General features: G+C 38.4%; 1 protein-coding gene across 2 annotated transcripts in view; it reads right to left on the bottom strand.

Annotated features, from left to right (window-relative positions):
- KCNK2 (potassium two pore domain channel subfamily K member 2) overlaps positions 1-20,963 on the bottom strand; it is a 134,209-nt gene that overhangs the window by 14,887 nt on the left and 98,359 nt on the right. For both annotated transcript variants that reach the window (XM_063328463.1, XM_063328464.1), the window contains exons 5-7: positions 16,522-16,682; positions 12,956-13,142; positions 4,662-4,801 (exon numbers count right to left, since the gene is read on the bottom strand). In XM_063328463.1, coding sequence (XP_063184533.1) covers positions 4,662-4,801; positions 12,956-13,142; positions 16,522-16,682 — 488 coding nt within the window. The remainder of the gene's footprint in view (positions 1-4,661; positions 4,802-12,955; positions 13,143-16,521; positions 16,683-20,963) is intronic.

Genomic DNA, 20,963 nt, shown 5'->3' on the forward strand with positions numbered 1-20,963 from the left:
AAAAATTCAAAAGGATTATGCTAGAAACACTCGTTTCCTTCCACTGACTATAAAGGTAACGTAGATGACTAGGTCAGATGTTGATATCTTAACTGAAGATGAATCCCATCTTCATTGACTTGAATGGAGTCTGGACTAGAGCTTAAAGAGAATACCATGAGGCCAAGGGACATAAGCACTTAATTTTAAAAAGAGGAATGTGAAACGTATAGCCCAAATGACTAGGAATCTTGATTGGGTAGGCATTTTCATTGGAAACGCTGAAATTCAGAAGCTGCAGCACACTGAAGTAAAAGGAAAATATGACAAGGAAAAAATCCTGTGGAAATTTTACCTTCCAAAGAGACTAAAATCAGAAGACTTTAAAAGTGCTCTGAGTAATCAGAGTATAGAGAATAATGAAGAGGAGGGAGTTTAAGGCAAGCTAGTGCAGCTGAAGCTGAACTTCAGAGACAGATCGCCTACTTAAGATTATAGCACACAGCATGTTCCAGTGACTTTCTGACACTTCATCTATCTTACTGTATGAACTGCTTCCAGCAGCAGATCTATCCTTCTAAAACTCCCACTTCTGTCTCTACTTGTCTTTCACTTCCCTCCCCATTTGATGCATTCAAAACTCTCAAGAGTATTTCAGGAGACAAAAGCCACCCGAGCAACTGACAGACATTCTGGTTATCTGGATTTTAATATCAAAATACAGCATTATTGTGGATCAGTGCACATCTGATCAGATTTTTTTGTCTCAGTTCCACTTGCATATGGCAAACTTTCCTGGTAGTATCCTGAAAAAAAACAGATGCTTTGTTGAATCAGTGAAATGCATTATTACTGCAAAGTCTTACGTAAACTGCTTTTAAGAACGCTGCAACTGCATCAAGAAAAACACGAACAGGACTACAGATATTAGGTGACACTCATTATCAGCATGCCCACTGCCCAGAATACGGAGGTTTCCTTTCACAACACACACCCTAAATATGCTATGATAAACTACTTTTTACTTTAGACTACAGGAAAAGGCAAAAAGGAGATTATCATGGCTGCCTATCAAGAGAGATATCAAATACTTTGGTTGGTATACAGTTTTGGTTGTTGAGGGGAAGTAAAGAGAAGGGCTTTTCGACACTTGCAACCTGTCTTCATCCTCAACTCTGGTACAATCCCTAGACTTGGCTGCTGTCAGCCCTCAGTCTTGGACCACTGAAACCAACACAACCGATCACTACTGAATGATCTGCTCCTTCCTGCATCTAAAACGTGGTAGGCTACTACTATTTTTTTAATGGTATGGAAGGTAAGATACAAATCCTACACAAAATCTTGTTTACTTGCAGGTGTTGATACCCTCAGTAAGTTTTGTGAAGGAATATATCAAACTGTTTCAGTTTTCAGAGTGCATTAATTATGGTCCTATAGATTTTATCATAGCCTCTGTCTCTCACTAGATTTCAGTGCATAAATATTGTTTCTAATTTCAAAGGCTACCTTTAGGTGTAACGATCTATCTCCCCAAGGACTGACAGAATGTTTCCTTAAAAGGCAGTTAAAAAACATGCTTAGAACTAGTATTTTCCATTGCACCCATTTCTACTATTTGAACTCCAGATAGGTTCCTCTACTATAATCTACATCCATAGAAGCTGGAACAGACCATCGTAAATTTAGGTTTAACTGAAAAAACAGACAATATAAGAAATTCAGTCTCTTCTGGCTTCTGCTGGCATAGAGGGGACTTGATGACTACATTTCCACTAAACTCCTTCAGCTTCTTCACTCAAATTTTCCTAGGATGAGGAAGGATCATAGTAAGGATGAGCTAAGAGCAGCAGTTTTTATCACAGAATGCTACCTGTGAAGTGAATATTTGTACAATGCTTCTGTTCAAACACAGCCAATCTTATAGCAAAATGCCATGTATTTATATAACTAACTTTCTACAAAGTAACATTAGGACAGAATACAGAAATAATTTTCTAACTCGCACACAACTTGTGCTGTGCCATAATTCGGTTCTCAAACTGGTCACTGTCATTTTTAAAACTGTAGCATTTTTAAACTGCTAAAACATTTTCTTTGTTATGAGTTCTGAGACATGCCTGAACAATGGTTTAAGAAGTTGCGAGGAGATTTCTGAACATCAGAGATACGATTAATTGAACAAATGGTACCAATTACGTTATGTCTATCTTTAATCTAACCTAACACGAGACACTTGTATACAGCAAAATCCTGAATACCTGCATCAGCCAAAAGAATTTGGATATATCTGAAGAATGAGGTTTTCCTTTCTGTAGACAAAATGAATACGCTTGTTTAGGCTACAAAGGTGAAAAAGAATGGAAAGATGAAATAGGGCATACATTCTTGGTGCCTGAGAAAAGAAAGTCTGGCATAGCACTCTGCTCCGTAACTTGGGAAATGGAGTTTTACTTGATAAAAATAGGAATATGTTTAATGTGGTAAAGGAATCCATAAGTTTTTTCAATTCATGCTTCTTTATATCTTTTCCAAACTTAATCTGCATTGAAATAGCTTCAGTATAAAATAAAAACACAATATTACAAAACTCAAACATTCTTAATATATTATCATCATTGTAATAATATGGATAATGAGACACTCTAAACAAGGTTAACCCCTGAGTGTGCTATGTAAAATTATATAGTCACAATAGCATCTTACTGTCTGGATAAAAGAGACAAGAATGAGAAAAGTGAGATTAAAGACCAGATTAATTCTAGGAAGTAGTGTGAAGAACTAGACTGTGTCACCAATGTCTGAGGAAATGCAGCAAACCATGCATGAACAAGGTATTTTTGCATAGTCCCAAGTCATAGCGCCTCAGTTGTACCACATTTTTTCAAGAATCCAGAAACAAGTAGCCCAGGGAAACTAAATGCAGTTTAGGAAATGCCCCAAGTTGAGAGCAGTTAGACACCAGAAGAGCGCACAGGGGAAACACCACATGTGCTTGCCCAGCTCTTACTTATTCCTAGCGCAGAGGGAAAAATGGGCTAGACTGACCTAGTTCTGAAGTTCAAAATAATGAAGAAAAACGGTGCAGGTTAATGGCATTTGAAGTAATCTATTGGTTTCCCTGCAGCCACTGTAAATCATGGAGTTCGGTGTGAAAGACGCCCTCAGTGCTTTTCCAGAAAACAAAATTATGATCCTGCAAACTCTTGAACTTGCAAATAGGAATGCTTGTGTGATACGTGCTGCTCCCTATCTGTGAAGGACACTAGTAAAGCTCGTTGTGTAAGGGAAGTTATAAATACCATTTCAAATTTACAGCACAGAGGCAAAAGATGATACTCTTTAAATGAAATTGGTCAAATAAATATTGTCCTCTGCTTCGGAGCTAAGTGTTTGCGAAATGCCTGGTAAAAGTGCTGTCTCTACCTATAAAGAGCTATGAGCATGGCCAGGGCAACGAGCAAGGGCTGCCCCCCCCACATGCCTCACAAAGTGGGCTTAATCCTGCCCAAGCGCCCAGCTCACATCCCCCTGCCTGCTGTCACCGTCACTGCTGCCCTCCGGTCAGAACGCGGCAGGGACCCTGAGGGTCTGGACTGAGTGAAGGTATAGAGGGGTAAGCTACCCTTCATAGCAAGGTCTTTGGGAACCCAAGGATTGCCAGGATTACATCTAGGCGTTGATGCCGTGCCCCACAGCTAGGAAAACAATTTAAAACAATGTAAGTAGCAGGCCACTGCACAATAACCAACATATTCATTCCATCAAAAAAAGAAATTAGAGGTTTTATATTTGAGTCATACAAACGAACTGATGCGTGCAGAGGAACTGAAGTTAAATTAGAGGGAAATAATATGCTGCTTAAAACGACATTAATTTATTTCTCAAACTTCTAATAAATCCTGAACTGTGCTAGCTGCAATCAAAGCAAATTTCATTTATCCTACAACATTTTCAAAACCAGGACATTTTCTTAAATGACAAAATTTACAGTAAAATATCATAGCATCATTGGAATGATAAATACACATTTACAAGTGAAAATGTATTTGAACTGAAAACAATGCACCTGACTACAAATAACTAGGCACGCTGCTGAAAATATTATGGTAAAATACACCCAGGCATATTTAAATAATTCATTCCAATACCTTGCATGATATGAAACATTTATTCTCTTACCACTATAAAATGATCAAAGTTATCTTGAATATAACTATTTAGAGATGTGGTCATTTGGCTTGGGGTTTTTTTTTTTGTTTGGTTGGTTTTGATTTTTTTTTTTCCAGTTTTGGTTTTTTGGGTTTTTTTGTTTTTATACATACCTGCATCCCATATAGAAACAACCAAAGCAGAATGATTTTTGCCTCAAAAATTAAGGACTACATTCTATTGTCTAGAATAATGCTTTTAGAGAATTTTCTCCTGTAAATCAGGTGCAATTGTGCATATACACTTAATTTAATAATACATTTAATCTAATTTTATATGCAGCCATGTAAAAATCACTGTACGTTTGACTAGACTGCTGCAAAGTTTGCTGTAGTTTGAGCTGCAGCATATACTTCATACATAAACAGCTTTGACCTACGCCCTAAGAGCAAAAGCAGCTATAAGCTCATCTGACTTCTAATCCAAGTTCTAAAAAAGCAGTATTTCTTCCCCTTTCAAAATGTTCTTACCTCTTCCTTTGTCTTTTTTGATATGACTCTTAGCCAGTCTCCAATCATGCTGAGGACAGCTGCAAAGTAAGCAAGCCCAACAAGGATCCAAAACCACACCACTGGCTTATAAAAATCTAGGTACTCAATATCTGATCCCCCTGAAAAACAACACAGTTAAAATTAAAGCAGACTTCATAGTTATAGGTACAAAACTGTTTTAAAATTAATTATTTTCCTTAAAAAACAGTGATATTTCTTACAACTTCTTCCATTTCTTACCCATGCAAAAACTCATAGCAAAACATTTTGTTGAATTTGAAGAAACGATGATCTAAATTCATCCACTCTTGAAAACACAATTCGGAACATGCAAATTTTAGAAATGATTGCTAATCATTCAAAAATGAACACAGACAAATTGATTCAACTTCTGATATATCATTATTTAAGGTAGAGGTCATAGAGGAGAGCTTGAACGAAAGGACTTCCCACCTGCTCCAAATAACAATGCTGTGCCAAATTTTAAGTATTGTTCTGGAATACGTAATGTGTTCATATCCTGAGAAATATGATTTTGTAATGACTTTGAAACCCATCTTAATACTTACATGAATCCTTTAGACCCAGTAAAGAAGAACAGCACCTGCATTACCAAGTGTCCCTGTTGGGTAGGCAAACATTATCAACTCCATTTTGCAGAAGAGGAAACCAGGGTGCAGGGATTTGAGCTGAACTGATCATACTCAAAACAAGGTGGATAAAATAAATGTCAGCTGAAGGCAGCTTTTTTGAATCCCACTGACATAAGCACCAGTCACTTCCTTCCTTCCAGTGTTAAAGTAAAAGAGGATAAATTTCAGAGATGTCTTCAATGGAGCTTTCAGGTACAATACAGCTATAGAGAACAGATGTCTTATTTCCACACAAAAAAAGTTATGTTCATCCAGAGCTCTTGACAACACAAAACAACTCACATTTCACATCTTGCAGTACAATAAAACAGAAACCTTACACTTGCAATTCAGCTGTATTATGACAAATAAAATCAGGTTCTTAGTTTGGGTTAGCTGCAAGTAGAAGTCTGATGTGCACATCTGCCCACAACTGAAGAAACTCTACAGTAAAACCTTTTCAGGCACATTAAAGTAGTCTGTATGGGTACATAATATATTGTTTTATGTATCTGCATCCTCTACTGGAACAGTCAAAGGAAAACTGCCCCCAAAATATCAAGCACCTTGTTACAGTAACAAGACTAACTCTTCATGAGAGTAATGTTTTTTTCTGGCTGTTATTATCTAATCGTCACAGAGATTACATGCAAATAACACAGAATTTTACTGATAGTTATCTTTGTATGAAAGCCCTCATAGACAGAAATTTGTAATTCTCATGTCAATAAGCCTTTTCATCAATAAGATCCATTGAGCTGGAGTTGTTTACTCAACTACGCAAGAGATGAATTCACATTGCAAAAATGGATATACTTTGACTCCTGCACATTCACAAGTAAGGTAGAAGTCAGGGCTCTGTCTGGAACAGAAGATTGCCAGACACCAAAGGGTTCAGTTTGTCAGAGACCAAGACAAACCAAATATCAGAAATGAGGTGATCTGTTAAAGTCATCCAGCTCATGGCAATCCCGTAGAATAGGTAAGGATGATTCACCCAAAATTTGTTGTCATTCAAAAAAATGGTTGATTACTATCATGCCTTTGCTCTATCAGGAGCTAGTAATGAACCATGCTCGGTGCTTCACCTTCTTCTCCAGCTGTTCATAGAGTGCACAAGAAAGTATCATATAAAGCATCCACCAAGCTGGCTTCTAATTTTTGATGTGTTCAGTTTATAAACTGAAACTGGAACCTAACTCTGCAAGTCTACACGGAGCATTTCCTTCACAGTTTATACCTAATTTGTTTACAGCAAGGTTAATTATGAGGGCAGGAGTTAGGACACATTCATATTCAATCAAGAGCTTTCTTTACTGTCTGGCCAGGAGATGGCTCCATCTATCCATGCCCAAAGGAGTTCAGCTTTCCTAAAGTTAGAAATGGACAGTCAACAACCCTCTAGAAATAGGCTGAACAGCTGAAATCTTCATTGGCTGTTGAGTTTCTGAATTTCAAGAACTCCTCGGGTGATGGCTCAATTTAATGGAACACCAGGGAGAGAGAGAATGACATACCTCAGGATGTTTGTCCTGAGATAACTACTGTCTCCTGTGATGCTGAAACGTCATGGAGTGCTATAATGCAGTTACCTGGGAATGTCATTAAATAGGATTTCACTGGTAGGAAAACACGATCAAAAGTCAACTATACTGAATTTAAAGTAAATGGAATTCATTAACTACTGATTTACAGTTCACATAAATGGGTATGAATGTATTTGGATATGAGCATGTATAGGTAAATGTATTTATACTGAAGAATATGAGATAATTCATCTAATGATTTTACTGGTAACATTGTTAAAAGCATATCAACGTGATGCATTTGCATGGATTTTTCATAGCATAATTTTGACTTAATAATGCTATCATCTTTCTTTTGCAAAGCAGATTATTTTATATACCCTTCAGGAAGCAAAATGCTGAGAAGGCAGAAGCTCAATTTTGTTGTTCGTTTGGCAAAACCAATTTTGTGGGCCAAGGGGAAAAACTTTTTTCCAACTTTGTTTGACCTCTATCTGAAATAGGTTACAACCATAATAAAGAAGACATATATTTTCCAACTGGAGTGTGTTTACTCTTTGACTAAAAGTCTCGCTGCCATAATCTTTTACCAAGAGCAGCCACAGCTTACCGCTGAGGTGTTTTGTGGTTAAGATTTGATCCAAAGTCCATTGAAATCTATGAGAAATCAAAGAGTTTTTCCACCCGTCTTCATCACAGGCTATTGTATTGCTGCTGCCACCATTCTCACATCTGCCAAACAACTGTTAAATTATTTGGGATTTTCAACACTTTGGAAGGAAGGCATAGGTTGTTTTATGGCCCAAACATATATTTCTTACTGAGGTGAAAATCTCTGTGTTTTAGTGAAGGGTGGGACTAGAGAAGATTTCAGGGGTGCATTAGGACAGATTCTGGTTCTCAGGTTTCCAAATACATGTATTTTTAATGTATTAATGTACAAGTACATTTTAAGTAACTACTTTTATTTGTTGTTGCCACTCTTTTCCCCATTCTTTCTACAGCTAACTGACGGGAAAAAAAGAACCATGCAATTCTTTCTGTAAGGTTGTCTGGTTTTCTTTGCATTTTTGCTTCAAAGGGAGAAGCAGAGAACAGAAAGTGCTATTGGCATTGAGTATCTTAATTCCTTACCGGCACAATTTCTGTGTTATTCAAAAGTTGGCCCTTCAAAAAAGGAAATGCCTTTATTATTTTTTATCAGCAGTACAAATTATTCTGGGTATAGAAACGTGATTAAATCCCAACACAGTTTTAATTGCAGAATGAGTAGCTGTCCACCATCGCTGTTGTGACAAACCCGGCCAAGTGGCATAATCCTGAAACGTCATTTGTCCCCCTTCAAAGAAATATGGAGGTTCAGCCCTGCAGCTTGAAAGGAATTACCTCCGAGGACTGCAAAAAGGGAAGGAGAAAGGTAGCTTACGCGGAGACGTGGAAAAGCAGCGTGCTTGGGACAAGGTAACATTGCACTGTCTGCGAGAGAGAATGTAAGTAGGCCATACGAGTTACTTGATGCCACTCAGTGGAAAATGGAGAGCTACTTCAGAATACAAAGCACAGCTATACAACAGCCCTCACACGCTGCCCTATACAGAAATTGAGCAAGACACGGCACGCTGACTTCAGCTTAAAGCAAGCTGCATGGTTCACACCAGACAGCCCCTATTATGGACGTGAAGTCCTGAGGTGGCAAAGAGCACTTCCAAATGCCAAAAAAAGACACAAAGCCTGCGGGAGAGCGCACAGCTCTTACGGGATGCTCGACACACGCCTCTTGCTCAGCATGACTGCTATTTCTTTATGTAGAGGTCTTTCTGCCGGGTAAGTAATATCACGTAGCGAGAGCAGAACAACTGGGCTGCTATGACCACCAGGTGAAGCGTTCCAGTTCGGTGACATTAAATGAGACTAAAATACCTCAGTACTCTACAAACTGGGTCTCAGGCCAAGCAATACAGTGCAGACCCAGATATCTGTATTACAGTGGCAATACACCAAATTCAATTACAGACCAAAACAGTAAAGAAGCAACAAGCTAAAAATCAGAGCTCAAACAAGGGAAAAAAACACCACCAACAACAAAAAAAAAGAGTTAGAATACATTCTTAAAGTGAGACTTGCAAAATTCTGTGATCTGCTGAACTGGACTGATTGCAGTATAACCTTATATCATCATTATGCCCCACTGTGAAACAGACTACTGATGTGCTATTTATATTTCTGACCTCTACTTAATTCAGTCAGGTTTTGGACATCTCATCTAATTCAGATTTGAAATGTGTCAGATTAACACCCTTAGAAATACTTGACTATACCTTCCAATCTGCACTGCAGTTGAATGATTAATCTGCACATACGAACAATATATTGTCATGTTATACATATATATCTATATATACACATACCTCAGTGCTAACTTTAGTACCCAATAATATCTTTCATTATACTAAAAAATTACACATTGCCTTAAGGCTTCTCTTGCTGGTGGAAACTGCAGCTGAAATTTCCATAGGCTCCAAATAGCAACCTAGATTCTGAGTACAAAAGGGGACATTTTGGCATTCTAGTTTCTAGGAAGAGTCCTTGGTCTCCAGTACAAATGGGAAGACACTTGTAGAAAAATTATGGATAACTGTACAAGAATTTCTAATATGACAACCTGCACTACAGCCTTTTAACACCTTTACGTTCCTGAATCCCAGGTTCTTTTGGCTCCCTTTTGGTACAGCTATTCAGAAACACTCTCTCCTTTACCTCCTAAAAGTTCTTCAGGGCTTCTCTTCAACTCTTACTTGTAGTGGTGCCAGAGAGCAGTGAGTTCCATATTAGTGAGAAGTCACAGATATTGTAAGAAATGTTTATTTTAACCCCAATACACATATTATCACGGCCATGACATTTGCAGGTAGGGCTTGGAAGCTTACGTTTTTTCCTCTGGGATGACAGTTCACTGGAAAAAAAATTACCAGAATATTTGGAAGTTTTCAAATATTTAGGGATTTTGGGGGGAACTTTGAGCCAAACCTGGCACATAAGCATGAAATATACCATGGACCGTTAATATGCTACAAGAACTGCCAATTGTATTTTTATTACTAAAAGAGTTCACTCTAATTCACTATAATTGCAAATTGGAATACCACTGCCCACCACTCTGCTTTAGATTTGACTATAATTCTGAGTAGAAGAAGGTAATTTTCACTCCAAGTATTATTTAAAAACATGCCTTTTTGGCCAGGAAAAATAAAAAAAAATCAGAAAAAGGAATAAATTAATGCCAGTATGAGTTTTTTTCTAAATGCTTTGCCATCTAGGCACTAAGTGGACTAAAGCTTCATTCTGCCTGCTGCATGTCTCACCATGACAAACCAGAATCAACACCACCATGCTCTAGAGCCACAATTTCAGATGCAATACCCATATTCTGACAGCCTCCCCTACAGCCTTATACAGCACTACTGCCTTAACTCTACATGCTTGTTTCGCCTCTGTTTATGGTGCTCAGCTTTCCTAAACTTCAAGGAAAGAATGTTCTAGATGAAAAAAATATCAATGGCCTTTGGTGTCCGCGTGGTAGTTATGACTTACCTAAAAGAAAAACAAGCAAATAAAAAAATCAAACCCCACTCACTAATTTGTTAGCGTGCAAAAGATTCTGCATACTTCCTCAAAATTAATATGGAATCCTGGCCCTTGAGACAAATTTTATCAGCTCTATTAAGAACTTGCAATGTGAGTTTTCTTCAAATAGCTTGGTGTTTATGCACACTGACAACTGTAGACTTCCATCATGTAAAGCAGAGTCAATGAATACTTCACCTATTTTTCAGAATTCTTATTTAACTAGACAATTTTGTATGGGAACGACAAGAAAACAAATGGACCTTTTTGAAAAAACCCTTCAGGTTATTTGCCATAAACTGAGTATGTTAGTCCACGCAAAGATGATAATATTGTCAACTTCATCTCTGACAAAATACAGTCCAGTGGCAATGTTAGCCTCCCAGTTATGATGGAGATATAGTCATCTCACTCTGTTCTCTTGAGCATCATCTCTGCAAGTACAAATCCATTTCCCCCACACTGAAGTCTTGTTAATAACTTATTACAGTACAAATACAAGTCTCGTGCATGTTACTCCAAAAGAAAATGGAAAACATTCATGACATTTTTGACATCGTGCATTTACGGTGGAACTTTAAAATAAAAAATATATATGAAGTGAACCATAAAAAGCCATAAGCTATAGAACAATGTAATTCAAGGACATTCTGTAGAAAGAGAAAGCATTTCCTGGTAAAATTAAAAAACCAGGCATGAGGTAGGAACAAATTATGATATCAAGTGGTCTACAAATAGAAAAATCCGTGGAAATTTATAATGACAGCAATGATGAATGTACTCAGTGTTCTAGTTTGAACCAAGTGGGCCATTTCACATAATGCTTTACAGTAAATATAACCAAGCCTTTATACACTATTATTTTTATTCCCTGACATACACGTACCCCTCAGGAACTGAAGTCTAAAATACCCAGACTCTTGGCTTGGAAACGGCATAAATTTTTTATTTGGTGCTAGTTAGAATCTGACCAGAATCACAGATTCCTAAAGACAAAATGGAAATAAGAAAAACAATCTGGGAAAGGAAAAGGGGAAAGGGAGAAATCAGTGAGACACATTCAAAAGAAATTGGGAAACATCACAAAAAACTATGTAAAAGTCCAAATAAGTTTCGTTTGCCATTTTGCGTTCCAGTTCCATAATTTATAAGAATCTTGGGCAACTTCTCATATGGCCTTTGTTTTTCAAACTGCTTGCATAACTTAGTATCTTCAACACTGATTAAATTTCCCCCCATTTCACCCAGCTCATTTATGAATATGCCAAACAGTTCAGACACTTCAGAGGTCTCTGTGGGACATCACCAGCCTGAAAAACTTTTGCCAGTGACAAAACCGGTCACATTCCTGGCATCAAGGCAAACTGCAGGTAGGCCTGCAAGTCACTAGGAGGAGCTACCCAACCTGAGACCCTCACCCTGATGCACCTGGGCTGGTGCAACAGCCTTGACTACAGGTGGGACACGGGAGGATCCCACACGACGTGGATGTCTGCTAGAAACGCTTCCCTCCAGCAGGGCACCTCACTGACAGCAGCCCAGCACCGCTGTCCTTCTCGGCTACCTTTCTCAGCTACCTCTGCCTTGCACAGAGTTCAGGGGTGGGAGAGCTGCATCTCATGAAAGAGAGAGAGGTGATGGTGCTGCATCAGGAGAAGCATGAGATCAGGCTGAAGAAAGCAAGTCTTGGACTCAGAGCACAATGCTCTGAATTTCTAATCCTCACCACAACACACCATTGACTCGGACCAACACGCTTCCTCACAGACAACATATACTTACTCAATCCTATTCTGAGAAGTGGTCTAACACCTTTTCAAGAAAGACGCTGATGCAGAGAACCGGCCCAAGCTTTTTTTACCTGAGTTTGTCAAAGTCATTTGCAACCATTCCAACGCAGGTTATCTACGGGCTGTGCTAAACCTTCTCCTAACATTACAAGATACACATGGACAAATGCATACATAGCAAACAAAAGAAAAAACCCAGAAGAAGGATCCAACAGCAATAGAGACATCTCAATGGCAGAAACAGAGGTCTGGAACAACACTTTGAAAGTAAGAGATGCACACAAAAACTATGTCATATAACTTCACAGGGTGAGACATTTTAAGAGACTCCAGGTGAAAGGAAAAAAAAAAAATTCAGCAGACTAAAATACTGTACTAATTCTTGCACTTCACTCAATCTGTAAGAACGAAAAAAAAAAATCTACCTAAAAATTAAGTAAAGCATCTTTTAACAGCACAGGAGAAGAAAAAATGTAGTATGCAGAGGCAGGTACCATGCGTTTCACTGTCCCACCAGCCTGCCACGTGATCCAAGATGAGGGCAGGTCCCCTCACGTGCACTGACACAAGTACCATAAAGAGTAAAACTAGGAGAGAGGCACCACAACAGAGATGTGTCTGTCCCAAAATAATAAAAAAAATGCAGAACACGTATCATTGTGCAAAATACTATAAGATAAAGAGTTATGAGAAAATCTTACCTGCAACATAGTCACCAAATCCAATGGTAGTTAAAGTGATAACCACAAAGTAAATTGCATCTAGTGTGCTCCAGCCTTCTATGTGCTTGAATATAACTGCAGGAAGAGCAACAAACAGCACGCAGCCAAACAGGATGAATATTATTGTTGAAATTATGCGAATCTTTGTCTGACTCACATTCCATTTCTGGAAAGGGAAGGGGAAAGAGAAGAAAGCCATCATTAACAGAACTGTACCACTGTATATAAGCACCTAGCAGCCACAGTGAGCACTATGTTGCTCAAGTGCATTATAATTCTCAAACAGGAAAATCAAAGCAGGGTTTTAATTTGAAAGGGTTTTTAAAGCAAACACGACTACCCTAGGAAACATTTGCTAGCAGGAAATGCAGAGCAGGGCTGGACCCTTCATCATGGCCAGGTTTGTGATCTGGGTGAGTGGTGTGTGTAGCATTCATATTAACAGCTGATCATGCTAAAGTTTTGAGTGGGGACTAGATATTTGAGTGAGCTTCAAGTAGTGTTTGCACCTGCGATGTCTCTACTTCTGTGCATCCACAAATAATTGAATTTAAAAGGTGAATTTTAACCACACAGTTCTCCCTAATAAAGTAACTGGCTAAACAAAACCACAGAAAATAGAGCTGGAAGGGAGAGATCACCTCTCCCAAACCTGCCCCAAGACAAAACCAACCCAACTAAGCCACTGCAGATACATGACTGGACAGGCAATTTATGATCATGCTTAACTGTTCTTGTCATCAGGAAGTTTTCATAATGCTTAACTTGCATCTCATCTCCTTCAGTTTAAGTCTAGTATTCATGGTCTTATACAAGGGAAACAATGAAATTCCTACTTTGCTCTTTCCGGCAAAGTTTTACAGAGGTTTTCATTCAGTCATATATTCTTCAGACCAAATAAACTAATTTCTTTCAGTCTTTCTTCACCCATCCAGTCTCTTTGCTATCCCTTGGTTCCAACCAACTAATCCATGTTTCATTAGGTGTTATACTCAAAACTAGATATAAAAAAAAAATAATCACAAAACAGAATGGAAGGATCCTTTCTTAGGCCTTATCCATTTATTCATTTATTTACACTCCTACTTATACTTCTAACTAAGATGTATGCTTTTTCACAGGAGTATGACATTAACCCATGTTACCTTATGAGCCCCTGGAGTCCTCAGAACATTTCTACAAAACTGTACCTAGACAGCTGTTTCCTGGCATGTAATTGCATATTTTATTATTCCTTCAAAGAGTACTTTGAATTTGTCCCTCTTGAATTGAATTCTACATATTCAGACTGCTTCTCAAAATTTTCAGGATCATTTTGAATTCTAATTCTGCCTTCCAACATTTAGTTCTCCCTAACTTGAGATAATCTATAGATTTAATGAACAAATTCCTTTATCCATTGTGTAAACTATTAACTAAATTTAACAGTACCAAAGCTAGAACAGACCACTGCAGAGTCCCATTTGACATGCCCTGCCAGTTTGACAATTTTCCTTTCAGTACAGATTTACATCCATCCAAAGCATGTTGGTTCAACTTAAAGTAAGCAAGGGATTGTACAAAACTGATAACTTTCACAAAAGGAGATAAAAAATGAAATCAGACTGTTCACGGTATGTGTTTTCTTCTATTTAAGTTTAGTGGCAATGGAGACTATGTTTTACAGTCAGCATGACCAAGGTCCAGCTTTTGTAACCCAAATCACAGCAGTAGTTTCGGTTATAGCAACATGAAATTCCCTGCTCTGACCCATCAGCGTCTCCCAGTTCTTTGTTTGGAGAACTAGCAAACAGAACAGGGGAGTGTTCCAGGCTGCAACATGTACATCAGTGTCTTCATTTGGAGATTGACAAAAAGGGGCAAGACGCTGCTTTTTATGTTGGGGCATTCTTGTTGTAGGGCTACATCTGTTACAAAAAAAGGAAAACCATTATCCCTATGAGCAACAAGCTGAGACACACACAAATTGGATTCAAATCTTTTGTACTTTTAAGCAAAAAATAAAATCCAGTGATAAACGAGCCAGAAAGGATAAAAATAAAATGTTCTTATAGAATGTTCTTGCCTTTTTTAGGTAAATCTCAATAGAAATGGATGTTATTCACCAGTAACTTGTCTGGACTTGAACTGATGTTTCAAAGTCAAAAATACCTGCCTTTTCTTAAAAAACCTTTCAAGCTTCTATTTACCTATTGCATAAGACTACTCAGTAAAGCCCCAGTTTGCTTTGCTTCAAAAATAAAGCCCCAGTTCGCTTTCCTCAGTAAAGCCCCAGTTTGCTTAGCTTCAAAAATAAAGCCATGGCAGACGCTTCCTATATAGAAAAGATTAGGACTTTTTGCAGAAAAAACAACCCTTCTAACACTTGCAGTGAGAACGCAAACAGCTACAAAGTCAGGCTGCCTACTAAGTATTCACCGGATATGACATTCTACGTATCAAAAGACAAATAGTATTTTAGATGTGTTTTGAACATTAGGTAATAGCTAAATCTGCAACAATTTATTAAAGGTTAGTAAAAGACCTAAATAATTAGTTTTATTAAGTTTTATTATGCCACTTATTCTATGCTTCAAAAATCTCAGTAAATACATTTTTAATAACTGCATTGTAAAGTACAACCTTAATAAACTTTTCTGCGTGTGAAACAGAGACCAAGGTAAGTAAATGAAGTTCCTCTGCCAGAATTCAAAGCATTTGGTTGCTAAGGACTGTCTATATAGCTGAACTTTATCCATATCTGCACAAGCTTCTGGTCTGTTTGACAGGTCTCTTCCTCTACTGAAGCTGTGCCACTTTGCATGAATAATTAAAAAGCAGTAGCCAAAGAAAATGAAGGGCATGAACCTCTAGGTCCTCTGTGTGATGGAGTTCAGCAGAAGAGGCTAAAAATACCTTAAATGGTAGAACATCCTACAGCCTGGCGAGGAGACCACAAAGAGGAGTCCAATGTCAGGGAAGCACCAATAGGCTCTGTACCCTTTAGGCTGTCCTGCTTCTGTAAATGCCCAAACCTTTAGCCACCTACAGACAAATCTGGAAACGTAGATGCCTACAGGCTGTAAGCATTTCCTCTGGTATAATGGCATCTGAACAGACATTTTCAGACTTGCAATTTTAGGCTCAGACACCAAAGGTCTTCTGTGAATCAACTCAAAGCAGCAGCAAAAATTTCCACGTCACCCCTGCAGCTCCACGCTTCCATCTCTCCGAGTCAGTGATTTCCTAACACAATCTATATGACAACCTTTAAAGGTAAGCATTACAGCAAGCTTAGGACTATAAGGGCAAAGCAAAAAATAAAATATTTTGGATCTTGTTCCTCTTCCCAAACATAATTATTGTAGAAAATGTTGGGCTTCATCCAATTCTCAATTAACAATGCTCAGTAACATGTTCAGACTTTGCAAAGTTCTTCCCCGCCTTGTGCTAGACGTCTGGTTACAATTACTAGCTACACCCTGTTTTTCTGACTTTTCACTTCACTTGTTAACTTCAGAACATCAAGCAGCGCAAAGAAAAAACGAGGCAGTCAATATACTCACAACAAAGGTATCTTCTACTTTGGCAATTCCTTTTCCGAAGATCGTCCCTAGTTGATCTCCAACACCAGCCAACAGAAAACCAAACAGAGGAATTCCCAATAAGGCATAGATGATACAGAATATCTTTCCACCTTGTGTGCGTGGGGAGATGTTTCCAAAGCCTAAATTACAAACAACTTCAGATGTTTAAGAAGTTACATACATTACATTACACATTTTAAAAGGACAGTTTGCAAACAGGTCCTACTAGGTTAACCGTATGACACAGCAAACATTGTGAAGAATCAAATGAAAGTGTAGGTCATAAAATCCTCTTTAAGCTAAAATTAATCTGCTGCACAATTCACCAATTTTTTTTTTCTATATATATTGTACATATACTGTGGAGAAGAAAAGCTCCCCCACTGGAGATTTTTTTATTATTATTATTTAAATAAATGACAGCTTTTCTCATCTACTACGTGTAGTTAATACCAATCGGTTAAGATATGCCTTAGCCTCTGCTACGTGCAAATGTCTATTCCTGGATTCGTAATTGTCAGGCTGTAGTACTTGTAAACAAGATACAATTTTCTTTCAGATGTGCTGCGTTTCAAATTGAAGGAACCTGAAAAAAAAACCCACTTGAAAGAGCAAAACAGGGATTTCTATAATAAATGGGATTGCTTAGAACCTTTGTTATTAAATGCTTTGATTCTTTCAGCATTGCAAACAAAGCTTAGAGAAAACAGTTTACAGTTCACAGCTCTGTCCATTGGAAAGAGGAAATCATTTTGTCTTCACTGGCTTGTGAAAAAGAGCCCTCCGATATGCCTGGGACAGCTCGATTGCTGCTGGTCCACTTAAAATGGGGAAAGGGGAATACAAAGAGCACAGGCGGCAGCATCTGTGAAACACCCTGAGATGCATCTCCCAGGACTGGAATTTTAACGATTTGCCCAAGGTCGCCTAGGCAGAACCCTACCGACAAGCTTCATGAGCGTCAGTCCTTAGTTTTAATTCAGAAGCTTTTCTCCTCCAAAGGATCACTCAATGTTTTGAGGGAGCAGTGGGGCAGTTGTAGTAACACCCCAGCATTTTTGACATTGTTTTACTTCTCAGCACAATGTGCTTTTCCTTTGAAGGAAAAAGACTTACTTTGTCGGGGGGAGGGGGGCTTTTTCTCAGAAAAAGGCTTATTTTCCATGGGGAAATTAAACAAAAGCATTTATAAAAACGTTACCTTTTTTGTAGGATAAAGTGACTTGTAAAGAAAAAACAAAATATTTTAACAAGTAATTGAGAAACTTTTCATATACACAAAAATCATTCAATGAAAATCCAGTTTTCATGTGAAAAAGATGATGGACAATTTTTATCAGCTCTATTGAGACCTTGCAATGTCAGTTTTCTTTTTAAAATAGCTTAGTATTTACGCACAATGACTGTAAGCTTCCACAATGCAAAGCACATTTAATGAACAGCTTACCTATTTATCAGAATTTTTATTTAACTACTTTGCGCATCTTGTTTTAACATAAATACAGCTTTTCTTTGTGAAATCTATTATCTTAATTTTTGGTTCTGCTCTCCTGTAGGTAAGCTATATGAAAGCTTTGTCAAAAGTACTTTTTCCTTTCAGTGCACAGGAGACAAAGCTGCCCCTCACGCAACTTCATTTAAAAAAAGTACATCATATTTTGAACGTATTTTACTTCTAGATATTTTGCCCTAATAGCTGTTACCAGATAGTAATTGTGCAAACAATAACTGCAATGTTGATAGAGTTAACTTAGATAAAAAAAAGTTAAAAGTTCCTATTTTCCCCAAATCACGACTAATAAACCCTGTCAAACTAAACATAAAGGACAAAATTACAGGAAACATCATCAATTACAGGTCACGGAGTCCTCCAACTTCATAAGTTTTTCCTGCACTACTATAATAAAAAGAGTCTGTCTCAGGCAAGTGGAATGAAGTCACAGTGCCTTTAGTCCAACCTAATATCTCTCCCTAACCCAGAGCCAGGGCTAAAATTACTGATTGTTATAATTCAGGAAATTCCAGCTCCACTAAGTTCACTCTGTCCCTTCATGCACCAAGCAGGAAAGACCCTTGAGTTTTAAAATAAAATTAGCTCATCACCAACCAAAAAGGGACAAACAGATCCAAGCTACTCTGCTTTCATAAGTGTGCGTGTTTATGCATCAACAGGAGCCTGAATAGTTGCCAGGGTGTAATTCCTGAGGGGTCTTAATGCAATTCAGAATCTGGGGTCTGGATATACCAGATATACAAAACTCATACTAAGGGATTTGGAAATTGTTGTCCCTTTTTTAGTTTAGAGAACTGTATTCACTTGCTCTACAAAAGTGGTGTCTCGTAATGGTGACAAAATACCAGCCCAGTGAAGCACATGCCAAGCAGGCAGTTTTACTTGGTTAGCTTCATAAAGCAAGCTGGCATTTTCTGTGCATCCCACAGCTATAACAGAGACAATTGCTGCTGCGGCATACTTCTCATCTGCTGCTAATCGGTATGAGGACAAGAAGTTCACGTTCAGCTCTATATATTCTTCTCCCTAATCAGAGTCACGTCTCGCTCAAGAAAAGGATGGTACCTCACTTCTACACTCACAAATTCTTGCTTTTCATCCTGAAAAATGACAAATGCGTTTTCTTCTATAAATGACAAAGAAAGTCTTGCATTATTAAATACACTTTAAAAAAAATCTCACACATGACTGGGTAAAACAATACTCCAACAGGTAGTAGTTTATCTCTGTCCAGATGCTCACTGCACATAATACAAACCATGTTGCTCTCATAATAGGACAGGTACTTTAGTGAACTGATCTACCACGGGGTGTCCATCACACCTTAATCATATTTCCTACAGTCATGTTTCATAACAGTCTGCTGCTGTACACCACAGCCTACTTTGTGACTTACAAAAATCGTCCTTACATCCTACTCTCAGTTTCTCCAGCGAAAAGCTAATCCACCATTTATGCAATGGGAGAGAAAACATATTTATATTTCATACGGTTGATGTAATTCCTGAGGGGTTTGTCTCAGAAAAGTACTATTCCTTTCTTTGAAGAAAAAAAATAAATCAGAAGAACCCTGCTGCTAGGTAAAACCAAAGGAAAACTTCATTTTAGGGCACTATGCCTGTAGAAGAACACATGGCCACAGGAATGCCACCCTGTGTATCACCCAGCTCTTCTCCACACACAGGGCAGGAACGCCTGGCACCGCTGCAGCAGCTCCCTGGCACAGTGGTGCCACTTCAGAGTTCCCACTTCTGCTCCAGAGGCCAGTCTGTCTACAACTGTCTCACTCATGGAGGGACCTGGGGTACTCGGCCACATCACACCATGCTCTCTGCCCACTCCTCCCTCCCAACTGTTTGCCCAGAGGGCACGGGGTCGGCACACACTGCAATCGTAGGGGCAGCCTCAGTACCTCGGTTACTCTTCACCCCTTCAGTCCCAGGCAGCTTTTCTCTTCCTCTGGTTCTATAAAGTAGGCAGCTCCTAGAACCAGCTGGTTCCCCATTAAAACCGTTACGCTTGCTTTTGAACGTGGACATAAACTAAGCACTTGATTTGAACTTGCTAAATTTATCGTAAAGTTTCCCTCAAAGAGCTTTCAACCAACACTGTCTGCAATGAACAGTGCAGAGTACAAAATCTAACTTGCAGAATGGGATGAGTTTCACCCAAGACAATGTCCATGCCGTTTTCAGACTGTCCTTCCCAATGCACCCCCTCACTTCACTTCAACAACCAGGAGCACGATTTGCCTCCCAGTTTCACCAAATCCCTTTCATGTCCTGCTAAATGCTTAGCATGCCTTTAATGCCCCAAGGATTTTGTGCATTTAGAATACGTTGTCCCTGACAAGGAGCTGTGGAGAAGAACTGCATTTTAGAAGGAGCTTCCGGTAACCCCTGGGTGAATTAAGAATAAAAGGCCATTGTAAATAGATTCTAACTGCTCCATCCAAAAAAATAACATATTCCATGGTTTCAGCTCCAAAACCCAAATCAAATTTGATTCAAAAGGAACCTCAGACCCTTTGGTTGGCTAGAGACAGAAGCAAGGATATGCAAAATGAAAAGACAAAAAAAAAATAAGACTTTATAGGCATTATTTTTTATTTTCATGTCCCCTTTTTTGAGATAGTTCCTTGAGGATGAAAGTGTCTGTAACTTTTCCATCTGAAATAGATTTGCTATTAAGTAGGAATTAGTAACTTTGATAACTACAAATATATTACCGCTTTTGAGCAAAACGATGTTTGAAGTTTCAATTTCTAGTTGGTTCCCCACCCCACCCACCCCAGGACAAACAATAGGTTATATTGCAAATATGGAAAAGTTTGAAGTGCTAGAGATTCTCACACAATTGACAAGACACACTTTTTTCCAAATGAGAAACGAAACGGTCTTTGCATTCA

This window comes from Chroicocephalus ridibundus, chromosome 3, assembly GCF_963924245.1.
Source record: "Chroicocephalus ridibundus chromosome 3, bChrRid1.1, whole genome shotgun sequence".
In the NCBI taxonomy this organism is placed as follows: Eukaryota; Metazoa; Chordata; class Aves; order Charadriiformes; family Laridae; genus Chroicocephalus; species Chroicocephalus ridibundus.